We start from the raw sequence: 27,590 nt of genomic DNA on the forward strand, positions 1-27,590 counted from the left end.
GCATGTTAATGCCAGGAGTAAACAGGGCCTCTGTTAAGAGGCTGTTTTAAAGTTTCAGTCTGCTCACCCAGAAGGTGCATCCTGGCCAATCCCAGGGGATCCAGAGTTCTGGGCGAGCAGAGTCAGTCCCCTCCTGTCCATTGACAGGCAGGTTCAACTCCTGAATATGGTTACTCCATTAATCAAGGTATTTACAGTTTAACAATTGTATGATTCACAATTTTGCATTTTTGATAGTGGCTTTAGAATTCTGAGAATGCAAAATGGTACTAAACATGATGTTATCACATACATGTTATCAAGGATGATGGAATTATGCTTGTGGTACATTTCTTAGCTTAAAGGGAGTGGAATAAAAGTATAATTAAAATACATACCAACACATATTGTGACATACACACACATACTAACATACAATATAAATTGTCTTTAAACAAAATCTAAAACTATATTCATAAGTCCATGGGTTTTACAGTCCTCTGTTCTTGTGTGTGTGTGTGTGTGTGTGTGTGTGTGTGTGTGTGTGTGTGTGTGTGTGTCTGTGTGTTTTCTAGTAAACGTCTATGAGTGTCTCTAAGTCACTGGGCATGGCATATTGTGCAGCATGTCTTGTGCCTTATGCTGTTGTGCCCATTGATCAGTTCTTGGGCTAGTCATTCAAGTCCTGAAAATTAGAGTCCATAGTGGGATTGAAGTTGGTGCAAGCTCATCTCTGTGTGTGACTGGCTCTTAGAGGTGAGTTATGATAGACAATGATGGGGGCCGTTTATCCAAGTGGTACTATCAGTTAAAACTGGGGTGTGAATTGATCTTTCAATCTTGCTGGCACTTGTAGCGTGAAGGATCAAAGGTGGTTTGGGTCAGTGGTCTGGTTTAGTGACCATGCAGGAGATGGGGGTTCCTTATCTGACCTTATCTTGAGTCAACATGGATGACAAGTCCCAGAGCTGCTCAGAATTAATGAAAGTCTGAACAGCTACATTTCCATGGCAAATGAGCAAACTCAATCTGCTGATGAGGACCATGTGATTTGGCCGAAACATACCAGAACAACCTGAGTAAGTGGACCGTGAGTTTAGATTGTTTTGTCAACTGCTGTTTTCCAATGTCAAGAATGAGCTGTCAAGCCCACTAAATGTTCTGCTCTGCAAACAGAAAACTTTTTTCATTTAATTTCCACAATGTCTCTGCATGTCTGGGCATCACTCTCACATGTCTTTGCCTCAATCTCACAGGATGAAGTGCTGAAAGACTGCACATCTATCTGGAGGGTAATTACAAGGCATTATATTTTTAATGTCAGGATAAACAACACTTTCTTCATTGTCCAACATGACAACTCAGGCAATACAGAATATCAAGAGTCTGCTCATACAAAATTCTCATGATATGCATAAGGAAGGGATGCTTTTTACGTTTTACATTTCATACACTTTGTCAGTTTTCAAATTAAGTATTCATCATAAATGCAACCGGGCTATAGCTGCAAGGATTTTAGAAAAACAGAGGTCATGGGTTTGGTTCCCCCCACTGCAAAGAAGTGCAGTTTTTTTTTCTTTTTTCTTTTTTTTTTTTTTGGACTTTTCATATTTTGTTTGTTTAACTTCTTTATGCATTTTTCCCTACATTAGTGTTTCTCAACAGGGCGGTACTGCCCCACAAGGGATGTTCAGAGAACATCGGGGGGCGCTCAAAGAAATATTTTTGAAAGCGGGGTGGTGAGTTGTTCTTTGGGGGTGTTTGTGTATGTCTGTTTTTAATGCCAGTTTAGTACTACATTTGAATACACATTTTAACAATTTTATCATAGACTTCAAAGTGTTAATTGTCAGCATTGTCAAGTTTATTTTACACACGTAACTACAGTAAAATTTGTGTATTGCGCGATAATAACGAGACCTAATTAAAGTTTGAGTGTCAATTTTCTAACCGTTGTATTTGTTTAACACATATATATAATTTCTATTCACATGGCTTTTTTGCTCCCTAGGAAACTAATGATAATGATATTCCAACTGTCCAGTTAAACAAATCAGTTATTTGGCATTCAATGACATGCTTTTTTACTGATATAACACGGAATAATAATCAACATTAATATTCAGGGAGGGAATATTCAGAGGACAATTAGCCTACATTTTATTTAATGGGGAGCAGTAAGGGACCTGGATAATGGATAGAGGGGGGCTGGCCCAAAAAAGCTTGAGAACCACTGCTTTTAAATTGTAAAATGTACCTTCCTGAAGGTTGTTACAACCCCCAGATTCTCAGAAAAAAATATCAAGGACATGACCTCGGTATCCTGGATCCTGACTCCAACTTGTTAAAGTTACGGCATGCTTTATTACAAAGGTAGGAAAAAATAGTGTATAAAATAGTGGTAATACCCTGCATTATTCACTGTTTTTTAGCTGAGGTTGTACCATTGCAGTTTGGCAATAGCCACATTATTTGGATTAACATAATGAAAGGGCAGCTTTGTTAGTGAGGAAGCAGCCTGTGACAGCTTTTCCTGAGTCAAACTTGCACATACAATAGACTTAAATACCAGTCTGTCAGTGGTGAGCATCCAACAGTCTCACCACTGTCTATTCCTTGAATGTCTGTGTTTTATTCACTAATGAAATGGCAAACAAAACAGATCCTCCTCATCTAGCTCATCTCTATTTCATCCTCCAAGTCCAGGATAGGTCTCTTTTCACATGTGAAGTCCCTGTCCGTCCTCTCTATGTACTGCTGCAGGGTGCTGTAATACTGCTCACTCCTGGAGAAGGTGTAGAGTGCAGAGATCTCCTCCCACGCCTTGTGGTTGGGGAATGGGAATGGTTCAGGATGCTTGTTCTCAAAGAAGCTCTGGAGGTTTCTCTCGGCCAGTTTGGTGGCGTATTCCACAGCAAATGTGTCGAAGCGCTCCTTCTCTTTCTCCACATAGCGTTTCCAGAATGTGAGCTGCAGGAAGCTGACTTTGGAGCGGCAGTTTGTATAGCAGGTACCCAGGAGGCCCACAGTGGCAGCGATGATGATGATGCACCAACCCAGGATCTGCAGACAATAGAGGATCAATATGAACTAATGCTTACACAACACTATGAAATCCCACTGGAGAATATGTACTTTAAATGAATCCAGTTGATACACTGATAACTGCTTGAAGGTTGATGGTATCACTTCTACAATATACCTGCCAAAAGGTGATATTGTCCAAATGTTAATTCTATTTTTCTTTTCTTTTTTTTTTTTTTTTTTTTTTACAAATTACCAAAAGACTACAAATCTCAAGTGTTCTTCTAGGACTCTATTCTTGTAAGGGTTTAAAAGCATCAGGTTGTAAAAGACACCTCCACTGACATAATCTTCACTGAAAATCCATTTATTAGATTTTTCTCTGAAGCTTTTAACCGTTTTGTCTCATGATCAACAGAGGGTGGAAAAACAAAGGCTTTACTTGATTAAAGATGATGCTAGTTGAAAATGGCAGCTTTCTCAGATCTGGGCCACAAGCAAGCCGTATGTCAAGAACAAACCAGATAAACCAGAACTGGCCAACATCCAGAATACACATACCTGAGAGCACCACATCTTTACCAAAAAAGACCCACGTTTGATTTGAGATATCTGGGCCATGTTTGCCATTTTACATGTGGACCATTTCAGGCTCACATCCATTTTGTCCAGGCCAGAAGAAGGCCAGCAGTCCCGCATCATTGCCTGAAGTGGCCCACTTCCATATGCTATCTGGGACAGGACATGGGGGCTGAGGAAGAAGATGAAATGCTAATAGAGACACCCAAAGATCTGTTGGACAAATGTGAAGAGAACCAGTTTAATTCAGAACCAGAGACCCCTGCCCACTGGCTTAACTTGTGAATGAGAATAGAATGATCTACAGTGTCAAAAGCTGCAGTTAGGTCTAGGAGCAAAAGGACAGATCAGTTTACTCAGTCAGCAGCTAGAGGGAGGTCATCAGTTATTCTCAGTAATGCAGATTCTATACTGTAAAGAGCTCTGAAACCAGATAGGAATTTTTCAAAAATGCAGTTTTGAGCCAGGTGGGACAACAATTAGTTAAAAACTACTTTTTCAAGGATTTTAGAAAGAAAAGGGAGTGTGGAGATTGGTCCATAATTATTGAGGACTGAAGGACTTTTTTTTAAAAGTGGCTGGACTACTGCATGTTTGAAAGATTAGGGAACAAAATATTGGGGAGCGTGAGGCAAATCAAGGTAAAAAATGATTGCCCTGTGATCAGATTGGTGAAAATCTCTTATCACAGAAATCTAAATCTAAATCTAGGGTCTTTACCTTAACATGGGTTGGGCTATTCACAGATTGTTGGAGAGCAAAGGATTCAAGTACATTTGTAAAATCAGTTAACAGTTATGACATTTAAGACTGAGGTGGCATTACAGAAAATCAGATATAGATCAGACTCTGAACAACACATGAAAGTGTCCCAAATCACTAAAAAAAATCATTTTCAAAGTGATTTTATTTATTTTGTGTTGGGTACTTAAAGACGTACGCCAGTGATCTAGTACACTTCCATAAAGTTGGGGAACATACAACAAATAAGCTTCAAAGCTGGATCTTACATTTCCCATACTGCAACTTGATCATGTCTTTTCATTAGACCCTCCACCCTAGTAAACACCTAGGTCTTTTAAACGCCACACCTCCAGTTTGTTACACACACTTTCTGTTATAATTTGTAGTCTCCAAGTCCAAAGTGAGAACCCTGATGATGTCAAAGTGATGTCATCTGGGTTATTTTCTCAGATTTGAGAGCTACAGTTGTCCTAATGTATATGTCACATATGAGGGAAATAAATCACAGACCCTGGTGTCCCTTACCTGTGACTGGGCTCTGAACATCAGCAGGAGTTCCATGCGCTCATTTTTGGACAGTTTCGACCTGTCACAGGGCACTTGGGCCAGCTCCTCCCGACACTTCATGGTCTTGTTTTTACAGAACAGATGCACCACCAGGTTATCATCGAGACCACTGACAGCGCACTCATAAAAGGTACCGTTGAGCAGGGCCACACAAAGCCACATTATGGGAGCCACACAAGCCCCGGTGAAGATGCTCATGAACACCCTGAGGCAAGAGAAGCAGTTTCCACGGGGACATAGCTTCATTGGATTGAGGCAGCAGCCAGTGTAGAGCCTCCACAATTTGCTGCTGAAGAACAGACTGAGGACAAGCAGCACTGCAGCTGGGCCCAGCAGGAACATCAGCCCGTAAGCAAAGTTCTGGTCGTGGTTGCAGGGGCACTGAAAAGAGACCATGGAAAAAACTCGCTCCCCGCCTATAGTCAGTAGAGCCATGAAACTGTAGCCAATGGTGTTTTTCTGGTTCATGAAGAAACGCAGGACAGTCTGGAAGTTATCCATGGTGTCAGCAGGAAGGTTTCAGACACACTCCACAAGAAATTAACAAGAAATTGAAAGACAGCAACTGAGTGACAAGTGAAAAAGTGGACTGTCTGTGCAGCCTGCAGTCATTTCCTGTCCTCTGTCTTTTCACTGCTGAAGTCAAAACACATCTGCCAAGCCTATCTGTGCCCCTCCCTTTGGCTCTCTTCCCTTCAGACTCCTCCCTCAGTCAGTCTGCGGCTCCCTCCTACTCATTGTCTCTTAATTCATATCTGCTCTTTCTCCAAAGGAAAGTCCCTGCTGAGCCACCACTAAAAGGGACGGTACAGCACCAGTGGTAAAAGTCACTGTAAAACTTCACTCCACTTCCCTTTATCTGTCTACATTCAATATCCCTTGTTCTATAGGCTACTTCCCTCCCCAGCTCTAATTGGTTATTTGCAAAAATCCTGCTGGTCTGGTTTTTATGATCACCCCTCTGTGTCCTTTGACAGTGATGTAATCGGAAAAACACTGCCTGCAACAATTTCATGATGGCAAAAAAACACCAAAGGAGCTGAAAGTGTGTCATGCTTCTGTGTCTATTCATTTGAGAAGTAGTCATCCATTTTAATGAAATGAGAAGTATAACAACTTGATTTGTCTCTCTTCATGCACATGCACTCACAACACACAAAAAACAAGTCTCAATTCTGCATGTCAGATGTATAATTAAATGCATTAAACAATGATGAAACCAACACATTTTCATCTTTCTCACACAGTACAAAGACAAAAAATGCAAAGAGGAAACCCATGCATACAGTAAATCATGAAAGAGAGCATTCATTCTATTGAAATGTTTCCATAGAGGACATACCATTGTTACAGAGAGACAGTAAGCATCAGCAGAGTACAGAGGAGAAATGATCACATCCTCTTAGTGGTTTTTCTGTTCTATTCCCACAACAGTGACTAAATCACTGTAGAGTGCATTTACAGGAAGTTGTTAATGCAGCCAGGACCAGAACACCATCTACACATATGAAACCCATCATTATCTACTACTGCTGGTACTAACACCATCATTATCAGTTTGCCTTTTTAAGTGCACAATGAATGTGTACAGGGGGTCACATGTTTAAAAGAAATACTGTTATTTGATCGCTGTGCTGATTGTATGCATGTATGTATGCAGTCTACCAGCAGCTCACAGGAAGTGGTCAGCTGTGTGGAGATGGCACATTTCCTGTTCAAACCCACACAGACTGATACACAAGTGAATGCTGGGATGGCTGTAGCATATAAAGGGCAACACCACCATGCATTTCAAAATACATTGTTTTCTGTAAACCCACACACCAGCAGTGTGTTGGCATAGGCTATGTGACTCACATCAACTCTTGTGGATGTACCACTGACTTATTTCCTGGTTTTGATCCACATCAGCTCTTCAGAGATACAGAAATGTTATTTAGCTACCTCCCCTGATCAACACATCCGGCTTCTGTCCTACCTTCACTACTTCTTCTGTGTGGAACATCTGGTATGTGCTACAGGCATTGTTGCATGTCAAATGACATGATGCTGTCAAAGTTACAGACCTGACCTTGAATTTTGGTCATGGTTTGAATAAAATGTGTGGTGGAATCTCAAAGAATTTTGGATTCAATTGAGTTTTTCTTTTCTTACATATTGTCCATGTAATACTTCATATAAAAATGTAATACTTCATATAAAATACTTCATATAAAAATAGAAAGTTTTTGTGATTTCTTTGTCAAGGAGCTGTTGTATGGCTAGACTACTGAATACATAACCTAATAACCTAAAGGGCAAAATGTCAGGTGACTCCTCAGTGGCCTCTTTCCATACAAAGTCTTTCATCCCTCACCGCCCCTTGGTTCTTTGGTATATATACTCAGAGCCAGAGCTCCACTGTGTACATGTTACTGATGATATCAGTATAACCCATATATAAATAAACGGGTCTAACTCACAGAGACAACACTAATGCTGAAAGATGCAGCAGATGTTCCTCCTCACAGTGCCATCACGCCATCATCTACAAAATTAAGAACAGCAGGATTGTCATCAGCAGGCTCGCTTGACTTGACCGAAACCATTCTTATCATACTGTTTTCAGTCTCCTGGCAGTTCTCCACATGCTGGTGTAATGTGCTGTAGTAGTGGTCTTTGGTGCTAAACTTGTAGAGGTGGGAGATCTTCTCCCAGTCCTTGTTGGAGGGGGTGATGATGTCTTCAGGTGGTGTCTGTTTGAAGAAGCTCTTCAGGTTTCTCTCTGCAAGCTCCTTAGCATGTTTAGCAGAGTATGAATCCATCAGGTTGCTCTCCTCCTCAGCATATGCCCTCCAGAACTTGAGCTGCTTGTAGCTGATGGGGGAGGTGCACCGAGCCATACAGGTCAGCAGCAGGTTGGACAACATGATGGAGGCGATGAGCATCCAACCCAGAATCTGTGGTCACCACGAACAAATAATGGATTTATAAGGTACTATGTTTTATTTATTATAATCTTTCAGTATTCATTTGCTATGTGAAGCAGTTTGTAACTATTGTTTTGAAAAGTGCTATAGAAATAAAATGATTACTATAGCCACAAGCGATGATCAAGGGGTTCAAGCCAACACAGACCGCGAGAAGTTTAAAGCTTCAACAGCTTGATTAAAAAAATCCACCAAGTTTGGTGTTGTTTGAACTAGGAGTGTGCCTGAATACAAATATGTTATTCGGAAAAGCACATATGCACCTGCTACATGGCGCACATTTCTTAATATGGACATCACTCCTGGAGTTGGGGGTGTTCCCCAGAGATAAAGCTGAGCTACTGACACATGCGAAGTGCTCCCAAGGGACCCTCCATAACCTGTTGTTCCCCTTCTCCTTTCCACAAAGTCAGGTTGTAAAAAATAGGCAATAAATGAAAAGTGCAAAGCAATAATTGCCTTTGAAATTCTTCCCTACATGTTACACAGTGTGCTGTCAAATCTTAAAAAAGTGCTAATTTACAAAATAAAGATGGCACATGTATACCCTAAACTCATACATCCTTGCTTTTATAATTGTGCTTTTTATGGTGTATTATTCTTGTCAGCCCTCCTCCAAGATACTGTACATACTAACTACTAAGATGCTAACTTTTTCCCATCAATTGATAAACATCCCTGATATAGCGTATTCAGTTGTATGTAATGTAATGAAATGAAAATACATGTATATGAAGAAAAGTGTTTCAGGAGAAGAGTGGGAGCACATCGGCACTGACCTGAGATTGAGCTCTCAGGGTGAACAGCACATCCTCTCTGTCAGCCCGCGGGACACTGCTGTCTCTCACGCAGGGGAGCGCGTGTAGCTCTTTCTGACACTGGACCTGAGAGTTCCTGTCTCCACACAGATGCTTATTGTAAGCGCTAATATTGGTGCCAGTCATCACACACTCAAAATAGTTCCCGTTGAGCAGAGCCACAGCGATCCAGCAGGATGGAGCCACCATCGCGGTGGTGCTGATCTGGAAGATGACCATGCCGCAGGTTGTCAAGGATCTCCAGCGGCACAGCTTGGCTCTGCGCTGGCACAGACCCGTCAACAGCTTCCACGTCTTCTTACTCATAATGTAACCCAGCAGCAGCAGAGCCAGCGCGGGCACCAGCAAGAACACCATGCCGTACAGGAAGTTCAGCTCATTGCAGGGACACCTGAACACCACTGAGGAGAAGATCTGCTCCCCTCCAGCTGTCAGTAGGGCGACCAAGCCGAAACCAAGGTTGGACTGCTTGTTGGCAATGTTCAGAACCGTCTTAAACTTATCCATCTCTGATTGATGAGTGACAGAGTGATTGTCACACTTTCACTTCCACCTTTCTTTTCTTTCTTTCTTTTTTTTTTTTTAAATTTCAGTCTGTCGTCAGCACTCACTCCTCTGCCCCCCTCCCTAAACCACCAGCACCCATAGATGTCAGCTGAACTGCTCATCGTGGTTTATTTATGGATCGTGTAAAGTTACACATGCTGCATAACGCACGTTCCGTTAATCAAACAGGAAACACCCTCAGTATGTTTTTGCCTATCTGACCTCGTTGCTGCAAACACACACATAATGTAGACTACAGTTACAATCGTTGAATGAGTTCTTGGATAGACACGATGCCTCTTTCCCAAACAGGCTACACAAATAAAAGATTTATGATAATTATCTTTTAAGGAAATTGTTATATGGAAAAACATGGAAAAGGGTCCATTTAAAAAAAGGACATTACAGTTTGTTAAACTCCAGTCCAAAAGGGGCGCTGTTGTATTATAACCCACTGGTTGCAAACTGTCACCAAACCGCAAAGAAGAATGTGTTTGGAGCGGAACAGATAGATTTTGACTAGCCAATCTTCTATGTGAAACACTGGAGATTAAGTCCTGTCATTAAAACGTTTTCCCCGCCGGTCAACGGAAATCACGGTTGAGTGGACCTTAATAGCAAATATAGGACTTCTAATTGTCCTTGAAAAGATCCCTACAATGGCAGATAATACAGGTAAGTGTATTAGCTAATGCTAGCTACGTAGCTAGTTAGGGTCAATCTGAGCTAGTTTTAATTTAGCTTCAACTCATTCAAGAGCTGCACTTTAATGCATTCTGTCAAGAAAATAATAAGAATTGTACTTCATAGGCCCATGTTACGTTCAGCTGGTCGTTAAGTTATGCAGTGCTCTGAAGCCTAACTGCCCATGTGAACCTTCACAACGGCTCTCTCTGAGTTACTGTTAGCCTAGCCGAGGTGCGTGCTGTCTTGAGGACACGCTCAGGCAAAACTTCATTCAGACATTTCATGTTGCATAGTTGCCTTGCTTGCTAGCAAAATATAAATGACCGAAATATACCGTAAGACCTCTAGCGTAAATGCCAGTTCCTTTTAGGTAAATTCGGCTCGCATGTGTTTCATCATGCAGAATGCATTTTAGCTACAGTCAATACTCCACTGCCAAGAGTAACGACTAGTGTTAACCCAAAAAGGTGAACCAGTTCTTCCATTGAAAAGTTAGCGTTACTCATACAAATTAGTTTAATGCATTCTGAATTAAAGATAGGTCTCAAAGATTTTGTTAAGGCGATGCTATATCAGAATGATCCTTGTATGCCCATACATAAATATTATGTGCCTGAGGCCATAAAGTATCCGATTTTTGAATGAGATTCTCCTTGTAAACACAAAACAAATAATGCGCAAGCTGTCATGTAGCTTTAGTCAACAGTCTGTCAACACTGCTCATCACTACTGCATATTTAGCTTTCGCTGGAGACCAATGTTATGTAAGTTTGACTTTTTTTTTCTCTCCTTTTCATTTCGATCAGAACAAAACGAGACAAAGCATGACAACTCATCGTCCCCTGGAATGACAGACCAAGAGAAAGAAATGGCAGCCAGTGCATATGAGGCATTTTCGGTAAATTATCTCCACTCTTTTCTAATAAACTCAGAAAGCCATTGCAACAAAATTGGCTGATATCTGCAGTAACACCTTTACATGCATAAAAACTGTTGGGCCCAATGTCTACACAGTTGAGCACTAAGCATAGAATTAAGCTTTACTGAGAGACAATCACACCAGTCTCAGTTTAAAAATGTAACAGTCTCTTTCATTGAAATGGTGCACATCATGTAAATAAGTTAACTGCTTGCTCTGAATTATGATAAATGCAGTAAAAGTGTTCAATCAGGAGTACATATTTAATTTGTTCTTATGGTGCTTGTAGCTGTTTCTGTGATTATTGGATAGGAGTGGGCGATATGGATAAAATCTTCATGGTATGTGTGATTTCATATGTGATATTAGGTGGGGTGGAGTGCTGATTTGGAAGACACTCAGCAGGCAGACATTTCTCTGTTCTCTGTGTACGAGTGGCTGAGATTGACACTAAAATGAGAATTGCTGGTCCACCTTAAAAATTAGTCCACCTTAAGTGAGCCTGGTCAGGTTAGGCTAACCCATTGTCGCTAACTTCAGGGCTAACCCCTTTCACTTTTCCAGCAGTTGGGGAAACAGACTTTTCTTGTTCTTGAGAAATTGCTGCATTTATTTATCGTTAGTTGCCCTTGCCCGGGCTTGTTGGGCTCCGAGATAATGATATCTTTTGCCTTCTTCTTAAAAGTGGTGAATTTACAGCTCATATCAGCTTAACACAATATATTCTTTGGTTTTTGTTTGATATCTAGTCTCGGCAAAAATGTTTTTGCGCATTTCTGATCCTTCGATAGCGTAGTTATCACGCATTAGGTCAGAGGGCTAACTTGGCTTGGTTACAATGTAACCCTAAACATCTGCTAGTTGCCACACATATAATGTGCAAGTAGTAAATAATTCAAAGTATTTTGCTAATCATGATCCTGGTAAATTCAGCATTCAGTTGAGACGCAAAATAGTTCTTAGTTAAATCATCACTGAAACTACTGCTGTGGTCTTTACATAAATGTGATGGCATTTATGTGCTGAAGTGCATGTTTTCACACTTCTATAATATTGATTGAGAATCGCATATGAGACCAAGATTACATGCTAAATAGTAATAATAGCAAATTGCAATAGTAAAAAACAATTTATTATTTTGGCTGGGGAAAAAATCAGTCTGGCTGGTAAATTTTTTGTCTAACAGCCACCTTGGCTGGTAAGCCAAAAAGTTAATTTCGGACCCTGTTGACAACATATTGCTAACCTTTTCCTCTACCCCGCTCACATTCACCGTCACTTTTCTGCAGCTCGTTCAACCACACACTCATTACACGCACACATTACGCACTGCCCTATTCCTTAATGGAGCAACGCTACTCTTTTAACATTACCTTTCACGTAGAAGTCCTTTGAAGAATGAGAAGATGGCCTAATGTAGGGTGTTACTGTGCATGCACAGTGTGCGAGCGAAAATCATTAGTGGCCCATTGACATGAATGATCTTGTCAAATTTTAGCAGTGTAATAATTTTCAAGTGGCAGTGTGCTGCTGCAAAATTATGATATAGGGGAATGAATATAGGGGAAACACTGGACATGAATATAAATCACAGTCAAGTAAGTTTTTAGGGCTGTAGTCTCCTGGTCGATTAGTTGGTCGATATGTTCTCGTCCGACTAAATTCTCATTGGTCGAATAATCTCCGTGTTACTTTACAAGGAGAAAAGTGCTACATCAACAGCTTTCCAGGATTAATCCGTTATTCCCTGCGGCGAGAGGGACAGACTAACAAATTACCTGTGAAACAATGGGGGTGTATGCAAAACACCCCCGTTGTTTTCACAACTTTGAACTCGCCCAAATTAATTGAGACTGCAAGGTCTAACTGTACTCAACGTTTACTGAGCGTTTACTGAACGTACTGAACATTTACTGAATCAGTGTTTGTCCGATAACTATCACAAGAACTCCCGCCAGGCCAAAAAAATATTTTTTATTGCCAAAATTAACGCCAAATATCCATTAATTCGAAAGTCAATAGCGTTTGTTAGTCTCTGTGCAGCACTGTTCCGGTACGTGAGTCAACCTCTGTCTTGTTGCCTGGGAAACTATTGGTAGCGTAACTCAGTTAAGGAATACGGCATTGCATAGTATGTTTGCGTAGCGAGCGGGAAAGAGGGAGTGGCAGAGAAGTGACGGTGGATGTGAGCGGAACAGAGGAAAGGGTTAGTAGTAAGTTGTCAGTCTGGCAGTAAATGTACAGTACAGACTACAGTGTGTAAGTTAATAAATGCTTAAAAGTCACGTCTGTTGTTTCCCCAAGTGCTGGAAAAGTGAAGGGGGTTAGCTCCAAAGTTAGCAACCATGGGTTAGCCTAGCCTGAAGACGCAAAACAGAGGAATAGAGAATGGAGAAATGTGTGGCTGCTGAGTTCACTGTGCACTCTCTGAACATCCCTAGTATGTAGATCATCATATCACCCTACTCTATCGGTTGATTATGATTGCAGTAATAGTAGGTAATTTTTCTGGCCTAATATGAAGAAGAGGTGCTACCTCAATTGTGGAGTATTAATGTGTTTTCTATATTTCTCTTATTATCAACAAATCTCATGTGCAGAGACAAACCAGCAGTGTACTGATCTACTAACAGGAATTATTTGTGTATCAAAGCCTGATTATAGCTTATTCCTCTGTGCCATAGAGCTCAGTTGTTGTTGTTAAAAAAATATAAAAAACACATCAATGAGCCACACTATGGCACTGAGGGCTTTTCCATACAGTTATACGTTTGTGAATACACCTCTAGGCTGCTGGTAGGTGGGTGTGTTTGATTTGGGTCACTTAGCGTGCTCAGGGTTTTTCCTGCATAGAGAATTTCAAGACGGCTGCCTCCATAAATATATAAACGTAGATACCGCATTTGAGGATTTTATGTGCGTCTGCGTGGTATTAGGGCGGTCAACAGAGAGACTAGACTGCTTGGAAAACTGCTGCATTTGACTGTACAAACAGACGAAACATTCAAAACAGCCATTGCGGGATAACTTTTCACAAGTAAGTGGCAATTTTATTGTATTTTACTGTTATGGAAGTTAGTGAACATTAATTATCGCTTCAGATTTTTGCCTCCAAATTTTAAGGAGTAAGCTTTAGGCATACACTGCTGATTTTTCATTTGCACTATTAGCAAATTTATTAATTTAAAAAAAAATGCTTGTTTATATAACTGTACAGACATTTTGACTTTTGTCTCTCATTGGCCTTAAGCTATACTTTTTTTTTCTTTTTTTAGTATAACAGTGGAAACCGCTTGTAGTGATCACATTTGTCCGAGTCAAATTGATCGCTATAAGTGGATGATTATTATAAGCGATTTTTTTTCTTCTTTCTTAATTTCTCATGCAGATTACCATCTAATTGACATTTGTATATTTATTAGATAAATATAAAGTAATGAAATGGGAAGCTTTGCTATCTACTGAATTTTATTGACCGTTTCAAAATACAGAACATCTGTTTCAAACGCTTGTTGTTTCACTGCTGCATCTCGGCTCGTTTTTGACAGTTTGTCATAAGCTTCAAGAAGACTATGTTTTTCATTGAGAGAGAATGACTTTCTTTCTCCCATCATGATTTTCAATGTGCATCCAGCAGCAGCCTCAGGTAGCCAGCCGGCAGGCTGATGGGTTGTGCATTAAGGCTGCAGGGGTGGGGGCCGCAGCAAGAAAGTTGAACCAGAATAAACTTTTGGAGAAAAGTAACCTGTAATGCTGTACAACCCTGCCATGAGGAAAGATAGAAAGGCAGCTACACATTTCTCCGTTTCCTATTTATCTGTTTAGTGTCGGCAGGTCAGGCTAACCCATTGTTGCTAACTTTGGAGCTAACCCCTTCACTTTTCAAGCAGTTGGGGAAACAACAGACATGACTTCTCATAGTCTTGACAAGCTGCAGCATTTATTAACTGACACACTTTAGTCTGTATCGCCAGACTGATAACTTACTGCTACTGTCATTTTTCTGCCGCTTGCTCTCTCGCTCAACCACTCGCTCGCTTACGCTCTGCCCTGTTCCTTAAAAGGAGTCACGCTACCTGCAGTTTCCCAGGCAACAACACAGACGTTAACTCACGTTTCAAGACAGCGCTGCTCAGTGGCTCCCAAACGCCATTGATTTGCGAATGAATGGATATTCTGTGTTATTTTTGACATTTAAAAAATTATTTTTTGGCCTGGTGGGGGTTCTTGTTGGCCTGGCGGCCCGCAAGGCCTGTACTATTATAGGGGAAACACTGTCAAGTGTAAATTATTTAGCATTTCAACTTTTCTGAGTTTCTCCAAAAATGTAGATTTCTTTATTATATTGTCAGCACAATTTGTTTTGGTTCTTACCAAAACATTGTTGTGAGTAGGGTTATTTTTTCCTCAATCCTTTTTTCTATATACAGTTATAGTCAGAACCACATTTTTACATTAAAATATTTTAACCTAATTGCCCTTGTTTCCTATATGGGTAAATAGACTATCATATGGGAAGGGGATAAAAGCCACTAACTTTGTTAAAATTATAAATAAACATTACATATACAGTTAGCTGCATTTATTAGTTTTTAGATGTGACAATTAACAAAGCTGAATTTAGCATCGCTGCAGTTTTCAATGAGAGTAAGTGCAATTTCTTACCTCATATGACAGCAAAATGTGTTCTGTTTACGTGATATCCTCATAGTGAAGTAGGGCAGTTAGGCTGAGGTAATGGTGATAGACGGATGTACAGTATTGCCAATTTTTAATATTTTAATTTGATTTATTTTCAATTTTTAAAGGTCCTTATCCGCGACTGGCTTCATCCTTAACAATGACACCTTAACCTCGATGATTCCAGTGCTGCTTCAGTCACAGTGTTATGTCTGCTTCAGACAGGACCATTTAGAGCTCCTGTTCAATTCCATCAGAGCATCAGATAGGAATTGTATTTTGAATACACTATGCTATGTTATTACTAAGAGGAATGAGGGAAAAATGTTTATTAGATGATACGATACAGAACTATAATGTCACTTCATGAGCAAATTACAGGTGGGTGGAATTCAGTTCCAGAGCATTTTCTGCTGTCTCATGGTCCGCTGTGGGGTTTCTCCGGGGAACACTGGCAATATGACGGTCCGGGATGAGACATTCTCCTTGGTCCAGTTCGACATAGGTTCAGTGAATGTGCTCAGTCTTGGATACCATATTACTGGAGCTCAGGAAAGCATTGACAATCACTTTTACATCCTGTCATTAGTTGTCAGAAACTTCCATAAGTTGAGGCTAGGTCTATGCGATATGACAATATACAGTTGCAAGAAAAAGTATGTGAACCCTTTGGGATTACTTGGATTTCTGCATAAATTGGGCATAAAATGTGTTCTGATCTTCATCTAAGTTACAACAATAGACAAACACATTCTTCTTAAACTAATACTGCACAAAAAATTATATGTTTTCATTTTTTTATTGAACACAACATGTAAACATTCACAGTGCACAGGGTGGAAAAAGTATGTAAACCTCTAGGCTAATAGACTTCTCCAAGAGCTAATTGGAGCCAGGAGTCAGCCAACCTCAGTCCAATCAATGTGATGAGATTGCAGGTGTTGGTTAAAGCTGCCCTGTCCTATAAAAACATACGCCAGTTTTGAGTTAGCTGTTCTCAAGAAGCATTGCCTGATGTGAACCATGCCTCGCACAAAAGAGCTCTCAGAAGACCTACGATCAAGAATTGTGAACTTACATGAAGCTGGAAAGGGTTACTAAAGTATCTCTAAAAGCCTTGATGTTCATGTGTCTACGGTAAGACAGATTGTCCACAAATGGAGAAAGTTCAGCACTGTTGCTACTCTCACTAGGTGTGGTCATCCTGTAAAGATGACCGCAAGAGCACAGTGCAGAATTATTAATGAGGTGAAAAAGAATTAATTGATTTCATTATTAATACAATAACAACCTCCTCCGCCTGATTTTGGGCCAGGAAAAACCCTGCGTGCTCTGCATGTGGTGCATCAAATCAATAATTAAGTTAATGTACTGCATAGGCAACCATTGTTACTACACTGAGGCATAACAATAACCTTAAAGATATCACATAATCACCATTAACTAACTTTATTGCATTGTTGTACTTTTTTTTTTTCTACTTTCACAAGCTGCTATAGGGGGTCCAGGTGTGGCTGTGTCCCCCTGACACTCCACCAGTGGCTTGGGGATTAGTGCCACAAACAGAGTAGAGAAGGTCAGAAAGTTATGAGAGACAGACTAAGACATTGTTGGTTTTGGTCTTTTCCATGGGATATGTTGACAATGAGAAAAATGTACACTAGACCAATCCTTTAAAACACATTAAAAAAAGACATACTGTTGCACTGCCTGACATATTCCGTCACTGCAATCAACATAGTGAATGTACTTGTGTGTGTGAATGTAGTATTATTATTTCAGAATAATCAAAATAAACTTTGGTAGTAATTTTCAGCTGTAGGTTTTACACCCAGGTGACTCACAGGCCTAACCAGGTACCAACTCACATGAACATGTCTGTGCTATATTCACTGTCCTGTGTTCCTCACAGACGGGGAAGTACGACGACTCTCTGAAACACCTTGAAGCCCTGCAGGAGCTGAACAAAGAGGACTACAAGATTGCCATGAATAAATCTATTGTAGAGTTTTACAAAAGTGGTCAGACTACCACAGGGCATCTGAAGCAGACCCTGATGGCAATGAAGAACCAGGTAACTGCTGAAATGTGGGTCATATTTTCTCATGCCTTTCAGTTCATGTTGCATTAGTTTTCAGTGAAAGCTCAAGACAAATGCAGTACTTTCTGCTCTTACATGATTTCATCAATCATCCTGGCTTTGTTCTTTCAGGTTCACACATCATCAGAGGATGTTGATGGGTTGGATGATGTTGAAAATAGTTTGTTGTACTATAATCAAGCCATCATCCACTATCATATGCGCCAGTACTCTGAAGCCATCTCCATTGGAGAGAAGCTCTACCAGTTTCTGGAACCATTTGGTATGTTGTGGTGCTTTGCATGGGTTTACTAAAGTGTACTGTTGAAATGATTAATTAGATAGTTAGTTATCAGTTAGTTGATCAACAGATGGTTGAACCACATCATTTCAAATCATCTCAAATGTGGGGGTTCGCTGCTTTTTAAAATATTTTTTAAAATATTGTACCTTTGTTAGTGAATAGCTTAAAGACGACTTGTTATGCTCATTTCCAGCGCTAGATTTTTATTTCTGGACTCCACTAAAGTAGCTTTACATCCTGCGAGACCCAGCACAAGTCTTGCTGGTGTGGGCGGTTTTAACTTTGCTGCGGATGGGAGCAGGTGGTCAAAAAACAAAACTGCAGGTCCCGAGATTTAGCCAGCACTGCAGGCCTACTCTCACAGAGCTGGGCTGAGTGCTCAGTCAGCGCTCCTCCTGGTGCTCCCTGACACTGCTACCTCCTTCGCACCTACACACACACACACTCATGAGTGTGCACCATCGGCTATTGCAACCTGCTAACTTCACCTGAACAAGCAAAGAACAGAAACATCAAACAATGCGTGCATATTGCGATTCTGCAGGTTATTACTACTTTTGTGCTCATTTAGGACGTAATGGAGGAGTTGTAAGCTTGCATCAAGTTGCATGACATCATCATTAGGAGCGCTACTCCTGATCAGTGCATTAAAAGACACAGGGAAATGAAACAAAATAAAACAACCTCAGCGTAACAAACAACCACAGCCAACAACACGTTCTAAATTAATAAGTAGGCTAAAATAAATAAATACAATGTAATTTTGCCCTAGAACAGGTGTACTTATTGCACTAGAATAACTAATTATTGCACTAGTGTGAATGTAATTATGCACTAGAATGTAATTTCACTACGTTATTACTGCATCTCTTTATTAATACTACACAGTTAAATAATGTGTCTCCCCTGTGGGATGGGAGAAGACACAAAATCAGTGCAACTCTATTGTGCGGGCATGAATGGTTAGAATGTTTGCGGGTGCAGGCGGGAGTGGACACACAAGTTGTGGGAGCAGATGGTAATGGTCAGAAATCCAGCAGGAGCGGGCGGGAGCAAGATTAACAGCTTTACCAGGTGCACGTGTGACTCTGACACGGCCGCTGGAGCTGATCGCGGCCACTCTAGTCAATGCTTGTGATCCCACTGGGCCTGCCGCTGCACGTTTCAGAAGCGCCTCAGAAGCAGAAAACTAAAGAACTTAATAAATTTAACATCATGATGGTCTTGAGATGTCACCTACCAAATTTGAAGTCGTTGGGAAACTTGGAAATCTTGGAGTTCGTTAAAATACAACACCTGTCAATAGCTTCACTTTTCGAAAAAAAAAATGTAGTCGATTCAAAATGGCTGACTTAGGGTATGGATCCAAGAGGCCTTTTTTAAGTCTGCAGATGATCTGCCTCTCAAAATTTGTATGTATATGTCAAATTTAAAGGTGGGGGCTTTGACTTTTTTAGGAAATTTTCTAGGGGGCGTCCTCGAGTCATTTTGCCACACCCATACCCAAGACCCATATCAGAAATCAAGTTACACCACTTTTGATGCGTGTGCAAAGTTTTGTGAGTTTTCAAGCACCCCTAGTACCTCAAAATTGCTAAGAGTAATTAGGGGGCACTATAGAGCCGATGTACCACGCCCAAGCCCAACTGTGATATTAATCACAATACTTACTAGTTTGAACATAGGTACAAAGTTTCATAAGTTTTTGCAAATCCTAAAATCCTCAAACGTGTTCATAAAATGAAAATTGACGCACAAAATCCAAAATGGCTGACTTCTGGTTGGGTGAAAAAATGTGAAAAAATTTATATTTTGTCAATAATGATGAGAGCAATGAACCCACCGAATTTCATGCATCTAAAGAAACTTTCAAAGAAACTTTGTTCCACAATGGCCTTGCGTTTGGGGGCACTATGGAGCCCGCTGGCCATGCCCGAGCCCAATCGCTACAGATCTTTGCACTTTCCGCCAGCTCTGACGTGTTTGCCAGTTTTCATGAGTTTTCAAGCATTCTAAACCCCTCAAAAATGCAATGGCATACTAGAATAATAATAACAGTAATAATAATAATCCCTGAAGAATTTTGCAGTTTTCGCCAGTTCTGATGTGTGTGCCACTTTTCGAGCATCCTAAGCCCCTCAAAAATGCAATGGTGTACTATAATAATAATTATAATAATAATAATAGTAATAATAATAATAGTAATAATAATAATAATATTCCCTTCTAAAACAATAGGTTTCTCACACTTTCAGTGCCAGGGACCATTGGGCCCTTGACACTTTCGTGCTCGGGCCCTAATGACCAAATTAATGAAAGCTGAGCAAGTTAACAAAATCGGGCAGTTTAGTTACCCTGCTACTGCAGTAATTATGGTAGCCTAAGGTGCCTTTTCTGCTTTGACTGGGCTGCTGTAATTACTGTAGTAGGAGTGCAACTGACTGACTGAGACTTGGACTTGTTTGCCTGGAGACTTGGCTTAGTCGGACTGTACTGTTGTAAAAACTTGACTTGTGGCTTGAAGGCAAAGAGTTGATTTGACTTGTTAATTATTGAATAATTATTGAAAATAGAGCTGCAACAATTAGTCGATTAATCGATTAGTTGATTGGCATAAAATTACTTAGCAACTATTTAGATAATTGAATGGATGTTTTAATCATTTTTTAAAGATCATTTGCTGGTTGCAACTTTGTAGGTGTGAGGATATGAAGCTTTACTGTGTCATAAATGATAGTAAATTGAATATCTTTGGATTTTGGACTGTTGATTAGACTAAGCAAAGACATTTGAAGATTTCACCTCGGACTCTTCATCGCTGTCGCAATAACTGCAATATTGCAATACCGCGCTATAGACAAGCCAACCGCAGTGGATGTCAAACAACCGCCACAAATGCGCTAGGCTAGGCCCTTCTTGTTTTACACTTCAATGCGTGTGTAAGTTATTGAAAGTTTGGCGGCTCCCCGGGTCCGGCAGCTCCGGGGGATCCCGCCTGCCGCACACAGCATCTTCTGCACTGAACCAGGCTTGGGGTGAGCTGACAGGGGGTTGGTGCTAATGCTCGGTAGTTAAAAACACATCTGTATGGATATTTTGTCTAGGTTATATGTTGGGATTGGTGCACAGCAAAACGTGTTGCTGTGTGTAAAGTGTAAAATTATAAACTGAAAGTGTTTAGTGACCGTCCACAGCAGCTGCAGAGTTGCAGCATAGAGTCCTGCTCTCTGTTGTAAGCATACTCAGTTGTTAGCGAGCAGCTGCTCTCGTGTCTCCACGGGTCTTGGTCCTTGTTTTCGGCAGAAACTCTCCCACTTTCTGCCTGCTTAGCCTGCTCAGCCTGCCCTTGGATGGTAGGCGGGTTGTTACTGTAGCTTCAGCCTCACCCTCACACACATGCTCGCTCTCTTGACCACAAAGTCGCAGTGTCCTGAGCTGTTTCTTACGCTATTTGTATAATACGTTTTAATTTAGAAAACATCTGAAAATACATTTTTAAAAATAATCCCTGATGCTTAGGCCTGGAGGGGGGTCAACTCAGTTGCAAAGTTGCAATGCGCTGGCGGAAAGCCTGCAGGCACGTCCAGCTAGACTCAATTCATAAATCCCAGGTTTAAGGAGACTCTGCTCTCCCTGGACCACAGGGTGGTCTATGCAATATTAGCAATGCACGGTGTTTAGTCACTCTGAATCATTGCAGGGGAAATTCCTTTACCGCGACAGCCCTATTCTTACTGTTGTTACGCTGACGACACCCAGTTATACCTCCCACTGAAACCATGTGATCCATGCAGTGTTAACTCCCTCCTAAATTGCATTAAGGATGTAAAATCCTGCATGGCAAAAAGCTTCCTTTAGCTAAACCAGAATAAAACTGAGGTCCTAATCTTCAGCCCTGTGGACAACTCTGCAACCACATTCAGTGCCTTTGGGCCTCTGTCATTGAATCTGAGGTCCCACGCAAGAAATCTTGGTATTATTTTTGATTCTGATTGAAAATTTGACAAACAAATCAACTCATTTTAACAAATTGTACTGGCTTCTTCCATCTTAGATCACTTGCAAAGTTAAAATCATTCCTGTCCATTAAAGATTCAGAGACTATAGTTCACACTTTTATTTCCTCTCACCTCAACTACTGCAGTTCTCTCTATGTAGGAATCAGTCAGTCAGCCCTATCTCGCCTGCAGGTGGTTTAAAGTGCAGCAGCAAGACTCCTCACTGGTACCAAGAAGAGAGACCATAGCGCCCCTGTAATGGCCTCTCTTCACTCATTACCAGTAAAGTGCAGAATTGATTTTATAATTCTTTTATTTGTTTTTAATGCACTGTATGGACTGGCGCCAGGCTACATCTCTGAACCGCTCATCCCCTATTCCATCTCCAGACCCCTCAGATTTGCACTCACCCAGTTAAAAACTAAAGGTGATCGAGCATTCTCAGTTGTTGGCCCTAAATTGTGGTATAGTTTGCCACTGACAATTAGATCTTCCCCCTCAATTGATATCTTTAAAACCTGTCTGAGGACCGATTTCTTCTCTTGAGCCTCTTAATTATCTTCATGAAGTCATGCCTGACCACACTCTGGCTTTTATTTGTTGTTTGTGCAATGCTGTTTGTGTTGTAATTTGAACTAATTTTCTGTCTTATGTGTGACTGTGTTTTTGTTTGATTGTAACCATCAATCAAATTACCCCATAATTTGAATCTCTCTGTAAAGCACTTTGGTCAACGTCTGTTGTTTTTAAATGTGTTCTATAAAAAAATTGACTTGACTTGACTTAATGTGTAATGTAAAAGGACTTATGGGAGATGTGGTCATAGCACAGACGAGAGATCCAGGCTGTCAGTTGTGTTATTCTGTCTCTCCACAGGACAAGACAGTTCCACAATATTCCAGTTAATCTAACAGTCATGGATATTTCAAAAGTTGATTTGATTTGCAGCCACAGTTTGGCGTGGAGTCATTTTGTTATTTGTCCTAGAAGAGAAGTTTGCTCAAGCTGTGTGTTTCCTGCTGGTGGATCTCTACCTGCTCACCTTCCAGCCAGAGAAGGCTCTCCATCTGCTGGCTGTGCTGGACAAACTCTCTGTGCAAGGAAGCAACAAGAACGGCAAAGGAGAGGTACCCCACTTCAAACACAGTAGTCATTAAAAAAAAAAGGTTTTACACAACCTGCTCTCATTTTCATAGTTCTGTATGTTATTCCTGTCTGTTTTTCACATTTTACCCAAAACAGTTATTGCTGAGATCTGTGGATGCAGCAAGTCCTACTGGACTCCATTTTAGCAGTCATAGGATCACTTAGGATGTTAAGACTTCCTAGTTTATCCCAGATATCAGACAAAACCTACCTGAACCCATAATACATAAATGAATTTAAAAAAAAGAATGAGGAGAGAATACATTTAAAAAAAAGACCTGACCTTAACGGATCCAAAGACAGTCAGATCCTGTGTGGAATAGACCAGGGTATATATACTCAGCAAGCTCTTTATGAGGAACATCTGTGCAATCCAATACAACAGCTCTGCCATAAATGTAAATACAGCGCTTATAGATTTTCTGTTTTTGTTGACATCGTCAGAAAGGTGATTCTACTTTATTTTTATTATTGAGGTTGTAGTGGGTGCTGGTGGTGAACTGGAGCGCATTATATTGAAAAGTATTCCTAATATTTTGTCCACCCTATTAACATACATGAGTTGTGCAAAAATATTGGTTAGTTTAGAGTGATGGGATGATACTTTCACTTCCAAAAAAGATTTATGATATGATTGGACAGGAATGACGGCCAAAACTATGACATTTAGACTGGAGGTTGATCAAAGGGTTGGCTCACCCCAAACCGTCATGTTTTAGCCATGCAGATGGGCTGGGTGATATGACCAGTATATCATATCCTGATATAGGTAATTTCATACCCTGATAACGATACCTATCCCGATATAGCACATTCCAATTCAATGAATAAATAGTTGCTTTTATCTGTAGATGCCTTCTTCCAACTTCAAAAGCAGTTCATTGGCCACATGATTTTATTTAACTGCATGTCTGCCACCACCCGCACATCATCTCCATTCAGCCCACTAATGTGTCGTTATCTGCTGCGGCAAAAAGCGTCATCAAGTCCTCCAGCAAGAATCTATGGAACAAGGGCACTTATTTCCTATCTACTCATTATTCTATGGGGCACAAGTATTTAAACCCAGCAAGACTTGTCTAAGTAGGCTAATTGCATATTAGACACACAGCATTGTAGGCTATACTATGTCATACACGCTACAGTGACCTCCATTACCAGCAGTTCAGCTTTTACCTTTTTATCACAAATGCAAAGGGAGGTTTTCCTGCCTATATAGCTCAAAGGAGGGCTGCCTTTGTTGAAAATTCCGGCATGTGATGTTGATGGTACTAAACTTCCAAGGCAGTGCAACATCTGGACAGTCCACAGCACACACGCGAGTGTTATCTTGTAGTTCATCTTCAAAAAATGAAGCAGTTGCAAGCATGTTCTGATTTAATGACTAAATAATTACCTTTGCGAGACGAATACAAAGTATATTATGAACTTTCTATGCAGTCACTCAGAGACTTGTGCAGAGCAGAGCAGAGCAGTGAATTCCAGCAGTAACAAATGAGACCAGCTAGCCAATATACACTGCAGCATTAAACAACTTAAATATTGCATATTGTCCCAGGCCTGCAAAGTCAACACTGTCATTCGTCACAACCTTTATTTTTCATCTTTTTGTTCCATCTTGGTATAAAATTTAAATCTCTGTGGACACTTTTGTCTGTCAAATCATGATTTTGTTCACTTAAACGCACAACCCTCTAAGGGTGCGCACACAAACTGTGTACACCATATCATGCATGTTCTCCGAACTTTGCCACCTTTGTCTCAAAAAAAAATCCAGGGAAAACCCTGCAAATACTATCATATACTACATACTCCGGTGAAATGTCAGGAAGGTATGAAAAAATAGATACCGCCCAAGCCTACTGGATAATCCATAGACCTTCCTGTCAACAGGGACTGCTTTTTTAAATTCTTCTCCATGAGGTAATAGTTTTATTCCATTATCTAACCAAAGTTATTATATATCTGAGCTCTGACACCTGAATAGCTACGGCTGGGAAGAATTTGATTTAGTCATCATGCAGTTGTGTCTGAGATCACTGAAGATGTTTTCTATCAACAAATGTATCATATCATGCAGATTTAAAAGCACACAGTTTACTGTTTATTGAGTGCTGTGTTTGATTCCAGAGCAACAGCTCAAACAAAGATGGAGCAAACCAGCGGGCAGAGTTCACAGCGATGATTGAGGCAGCTAAATCAAAGATGCACCAGGTAAGAGCTCTGTTCATGGATATGAACATCCACTGCCTGGCTGTTTCAGGCTCTAACCATGACTGTTGTTTCCTGTACAGTACAAAGTGAGAGCCTACATCCAGATGAAGTCCTCCAAAGCCTGTAAAAGGGAGATCAAGTCGGTGATGAACACAGCAGGAAATGTGAGTCTCATTATTTGGTGCTGAAAGGCAGGGAACAGAATATATAGGATATGCATGTGAGGACTGGCACACAGTCAGCATATATGACATATGGAACAAACATTTAAAAGAGTGCTGTCATGATGAGGAAGTCCTGGGTTATTGAGAACACAGATTCAAAAAAAAATTCAGGAACAACTTTTACAAGACTGCCAAAGAATAAACAGAAGAGTAGCAGGGTGAACTTTCAAAAGCTTTGTTATGCTTGACGCAGCCTTTCAGGTGTGAGGGTGTGGATGCCAAACGTGCTCCTTGTAACAAGGCAAGCGCAGTGGCACACAACAAGGCCATTATTTCTGGACACCAATGTAGCTGCCTCACCCATTGCAACTATGCTGATTTTCTGCCAGGTTGTGTGGTGCAGACCTCTACAATGTGTGTCCAATGAGTTTCTGGTATTGACAAGAGGCAATGGTAATTTCACTGTGGTGGAGAATGAATTGCATTTTATGCATCTCTGAATTCCCAGAGTTCTGTAATTCTGCTCTCCAATACCAACGGGACGTGAATAAAAAACCCCAAATGTCAAGTGCCCTATTGTATCTGAAGGAATATTATTGTAATAATATCGCTCTTTAGTATTATTATTATTATTATTATTATTATATTTATTATTTCGCCATTTTTTGGCATCTTAACTACTCCTATATGATTTGTCGCATCAACATGGTTTCGATGTCAAAATATACCTCTCCATAAGGAGATGTATGCTATTACTTTTCTTATTTCTAGCATATTCCAGTGATTTTATGTAACTTTTTAAAAAGATTAAAATTTATAATGGAAAGTCTATGGGAGTGATGTTTGAAAATGTATGGTAAATGTATTGCTGCATCATGTTGCTCCTCAATAACAGCACTTTAAATGCGGCACGCCCAGACGTGCACGAAGGTGCGAGGGCCCGATCATCACCGCTTGTAACTTTAATTATTATTCCTCCCTGTTATTTTCCCAAAAGAATCGCATTTTTGAGGGGCCAAACGTGCTCAAAAAGTTACGCAACTTTGTAGACGCATCAGAAGTCGTGAAAAATTTAATATTTTATGGGTCTTGGGCATAAATGTGGCCAAATGGCTCCATAATGCCCCCTACAAAATTTGGCAAAGATGACCGAAATTTGGTACGCACATATATCATGTCCACAAGCACAAAAAAGCCTTTTTGAGGCATACTCTAAATCTGACAGGAAGTCAGCCATTTTGAATGTACTTTGCAATTTTTCTCAGTTTTTGCAATTTGCAGGCATTCTATTTTAACGAACTCCTCCTAGAGATTTGACCTGACCTACTTCAAATTTGGTTGGTTTCATCTTTGCAATGAAAAGTCAATCAATTTTTATTTTTATAGCGCCAAATCACAACAAAAGTCATCTCAGGACACTTTTCACAGAGAAAAGTCATCAAAATCTCGACCTTTCACGGAACACCCTTGGCATGGTGTGCTAGTAAATTTCATGTTTCGCCATCAAACATGAAGTTGCACCACCTACTGACAACAGGAAGTCAGCTATATGACAAACGTCTTCCGATGTACATGGAATTACATGGTGTGATCTATACATGATATACAGCAATATGATATATAATTAGTTGGTGTTCTCTAGCGCCAAATAGTGGACACAGGAAGTGATATTTAACTCCTATGTGCAATGTCCAATCTTCATGAAAATGCATATGCATGTCAGGCGACCTCCATGACCCACTTGGTTGCACAGCCTACTTGCAACAGGAAGTCAGCCTTATGTGACAAACATCATCTGATTTACATGGTGTGGTCTACATATGATATACAGCAACATGACGTATAATTAGTGGGTGTGATCTAGCACTGCATAGTGGACACAGGAAGTGATAGATATCTCCTACATGCAATGTTCAATATTCATGACAATAATTATCCATGTAAGTTGTCCTCTGGTTAATGTATTGCTTTATTGTGTTGACCCCCAATAACAGAACTTAGACTGCGGTGCACCCTGACGTGCATGAAGGTGTACGATCATCGCTGCTTGCAGCTTTGATATTATATTATTAAATTATAATTATATTATTTAATATTTATGTTCAGATCCTAGTTGGCAGCTTTGTAGGATTAAGTGCTGCTCTTCATTTTATGCTCTACCTCACGCAAACT

General features: G+C 40.4%; 3 protein-coding genes across 5 annotated transcripts in view; 1 reads left to right on the top strand and 2 right to left on the bottom strand.

The window, feature by feature from the left end:
* Window positions 1-1,275: 1,275 nt before the first annotated feature.
* LOC137192010 (calcium homeostasis modulator protein 5) lies at window positions 1,276-5,394 on the bottom strand. The gene is made up of 2 exons (XM_067602555.1): window positions 4,852-5,394; window positions 1,276-3,042 (listed from the first exon to the last, which is right to left on the bottom strand). Exons 1-2 carry the CDS (start codon window positions 5,392-5,394, stop codon window positions 2,653-2,655), a joined length of 933 nt encoding a protein of 310 aa, XP_067458656.1. The 3' UTR covers window positions 1,276-2,652.
* calhm6 (calcium homeostasis modulator family member 6) lies at window positions 5,366-9,549 on the bottom strand. Its single transcript, XM_067602554.1, has 2 exons — window positions 8,642-9,549; window positions 5,366-7,832 (listed from the first exon to the last, which is right to left on the bottom strand). The coding sequence occupies exons 1-2, from the start codon at window positions 9,185-9,187 to the stop codon at window positions 7,398-7,400; spliced, it is 981 nt and encodes a 326-aa protein (XP_067458655.1). The 5' UTR covers window positions 9,188-9,549; the 3' UTR covers window positions 5,366-7,397.
* A 171-nt stretch (window positions 9,550-9,720) lies between these two features.
* cnot10 (CCR4-NOT transcription complex, subunit 10) overlaps window positions 9,721-27,590 on the top strand; it is a 29,110-nt gene continuing 11,240 nt past the window's right edge. The window contains exons 1-7 of one of the 3 annotated variants that reach the window (XM_067602553.1): window positions 9,721-9,901; window positions 10,720-10,811; window positions 17,425-17,586; window positions 17,725-17,875; window positions 22,882-23,021; window positions 25,171-25,254; window positions 25,335-25,418. In XM_067602553.1, the coding sequence (XP_067458654.1) occupies window positions 9,886-9,901; window positions 10,720-10,811; window positions 17,425-17,586; window positions 17,725-17,875; window positions 22,882-23,021; window positions 25,171-25,254; window positions 25,335-25,418 (729 nt within the window). In that variant the 5' untranslated portion in view covers window positions 9,721-9,885. The remainder of the gene's footprint in view (window positions 9,902-10,719; window positions 10,812-17,424; window positions 17,587-17,724; window positions 17,876-22,881; window positions 23,022-25,170; window positions 25,255-25,334; window positions 25,419-27,590) is intronic. The other 2 variants (XM_067602550.1, XM_067602552.1) reach the window with 2 other exon arrangements.

This window comes from Thunnus thynnus, chromosome 10 (assembly GCF_963924715.1).
Source record: "Thunnus thynnus chromosome 10, fThuThy2.1, whole genome shotgun sequence".
Lineage (NCBI taxonomy): Eukaryota > Metazoa > Chordata > Actinopteri > Scombriformes > Scombridae > Thunnus > Thunnus thynnus.

What these genes read in the sequence shown, in the direction of transcription:
- LOC137192010 (XM_067602555.1), bottom strand. Translation starts at nt 5,394, where the DNA reads ATGGATAACTTCCAGACTGTCCTGCGTTTCTTCATGAACCAGAAAAAC. An exon ending in TGTTCAGAGCCCAGTCACAG is followed by an intron (nt 3,043 to 4,851) that starts GTAAGGGACACC and finishes TATTGTCTGCAG; the next exon opens with ATCCTGGGTTGGTGCATCAT.
- calhm6 (XM_067602554.1), bottom strand. Translation starts at nt 9,187, where the DNA reads ATGGATAAGTTTAAGACGGTTCTGAACATTGCCAACAAGCAGTCCAAC. An exon ending in CCCTGAGAGCTCAATCTCAG is followed by an intron (nt 7,833 to 8,641) that starts GTCAGTGCCGAT and finishes TGGTGACCACAG; the next exon opens with ATTCTGGGTTGGATGCTCAT.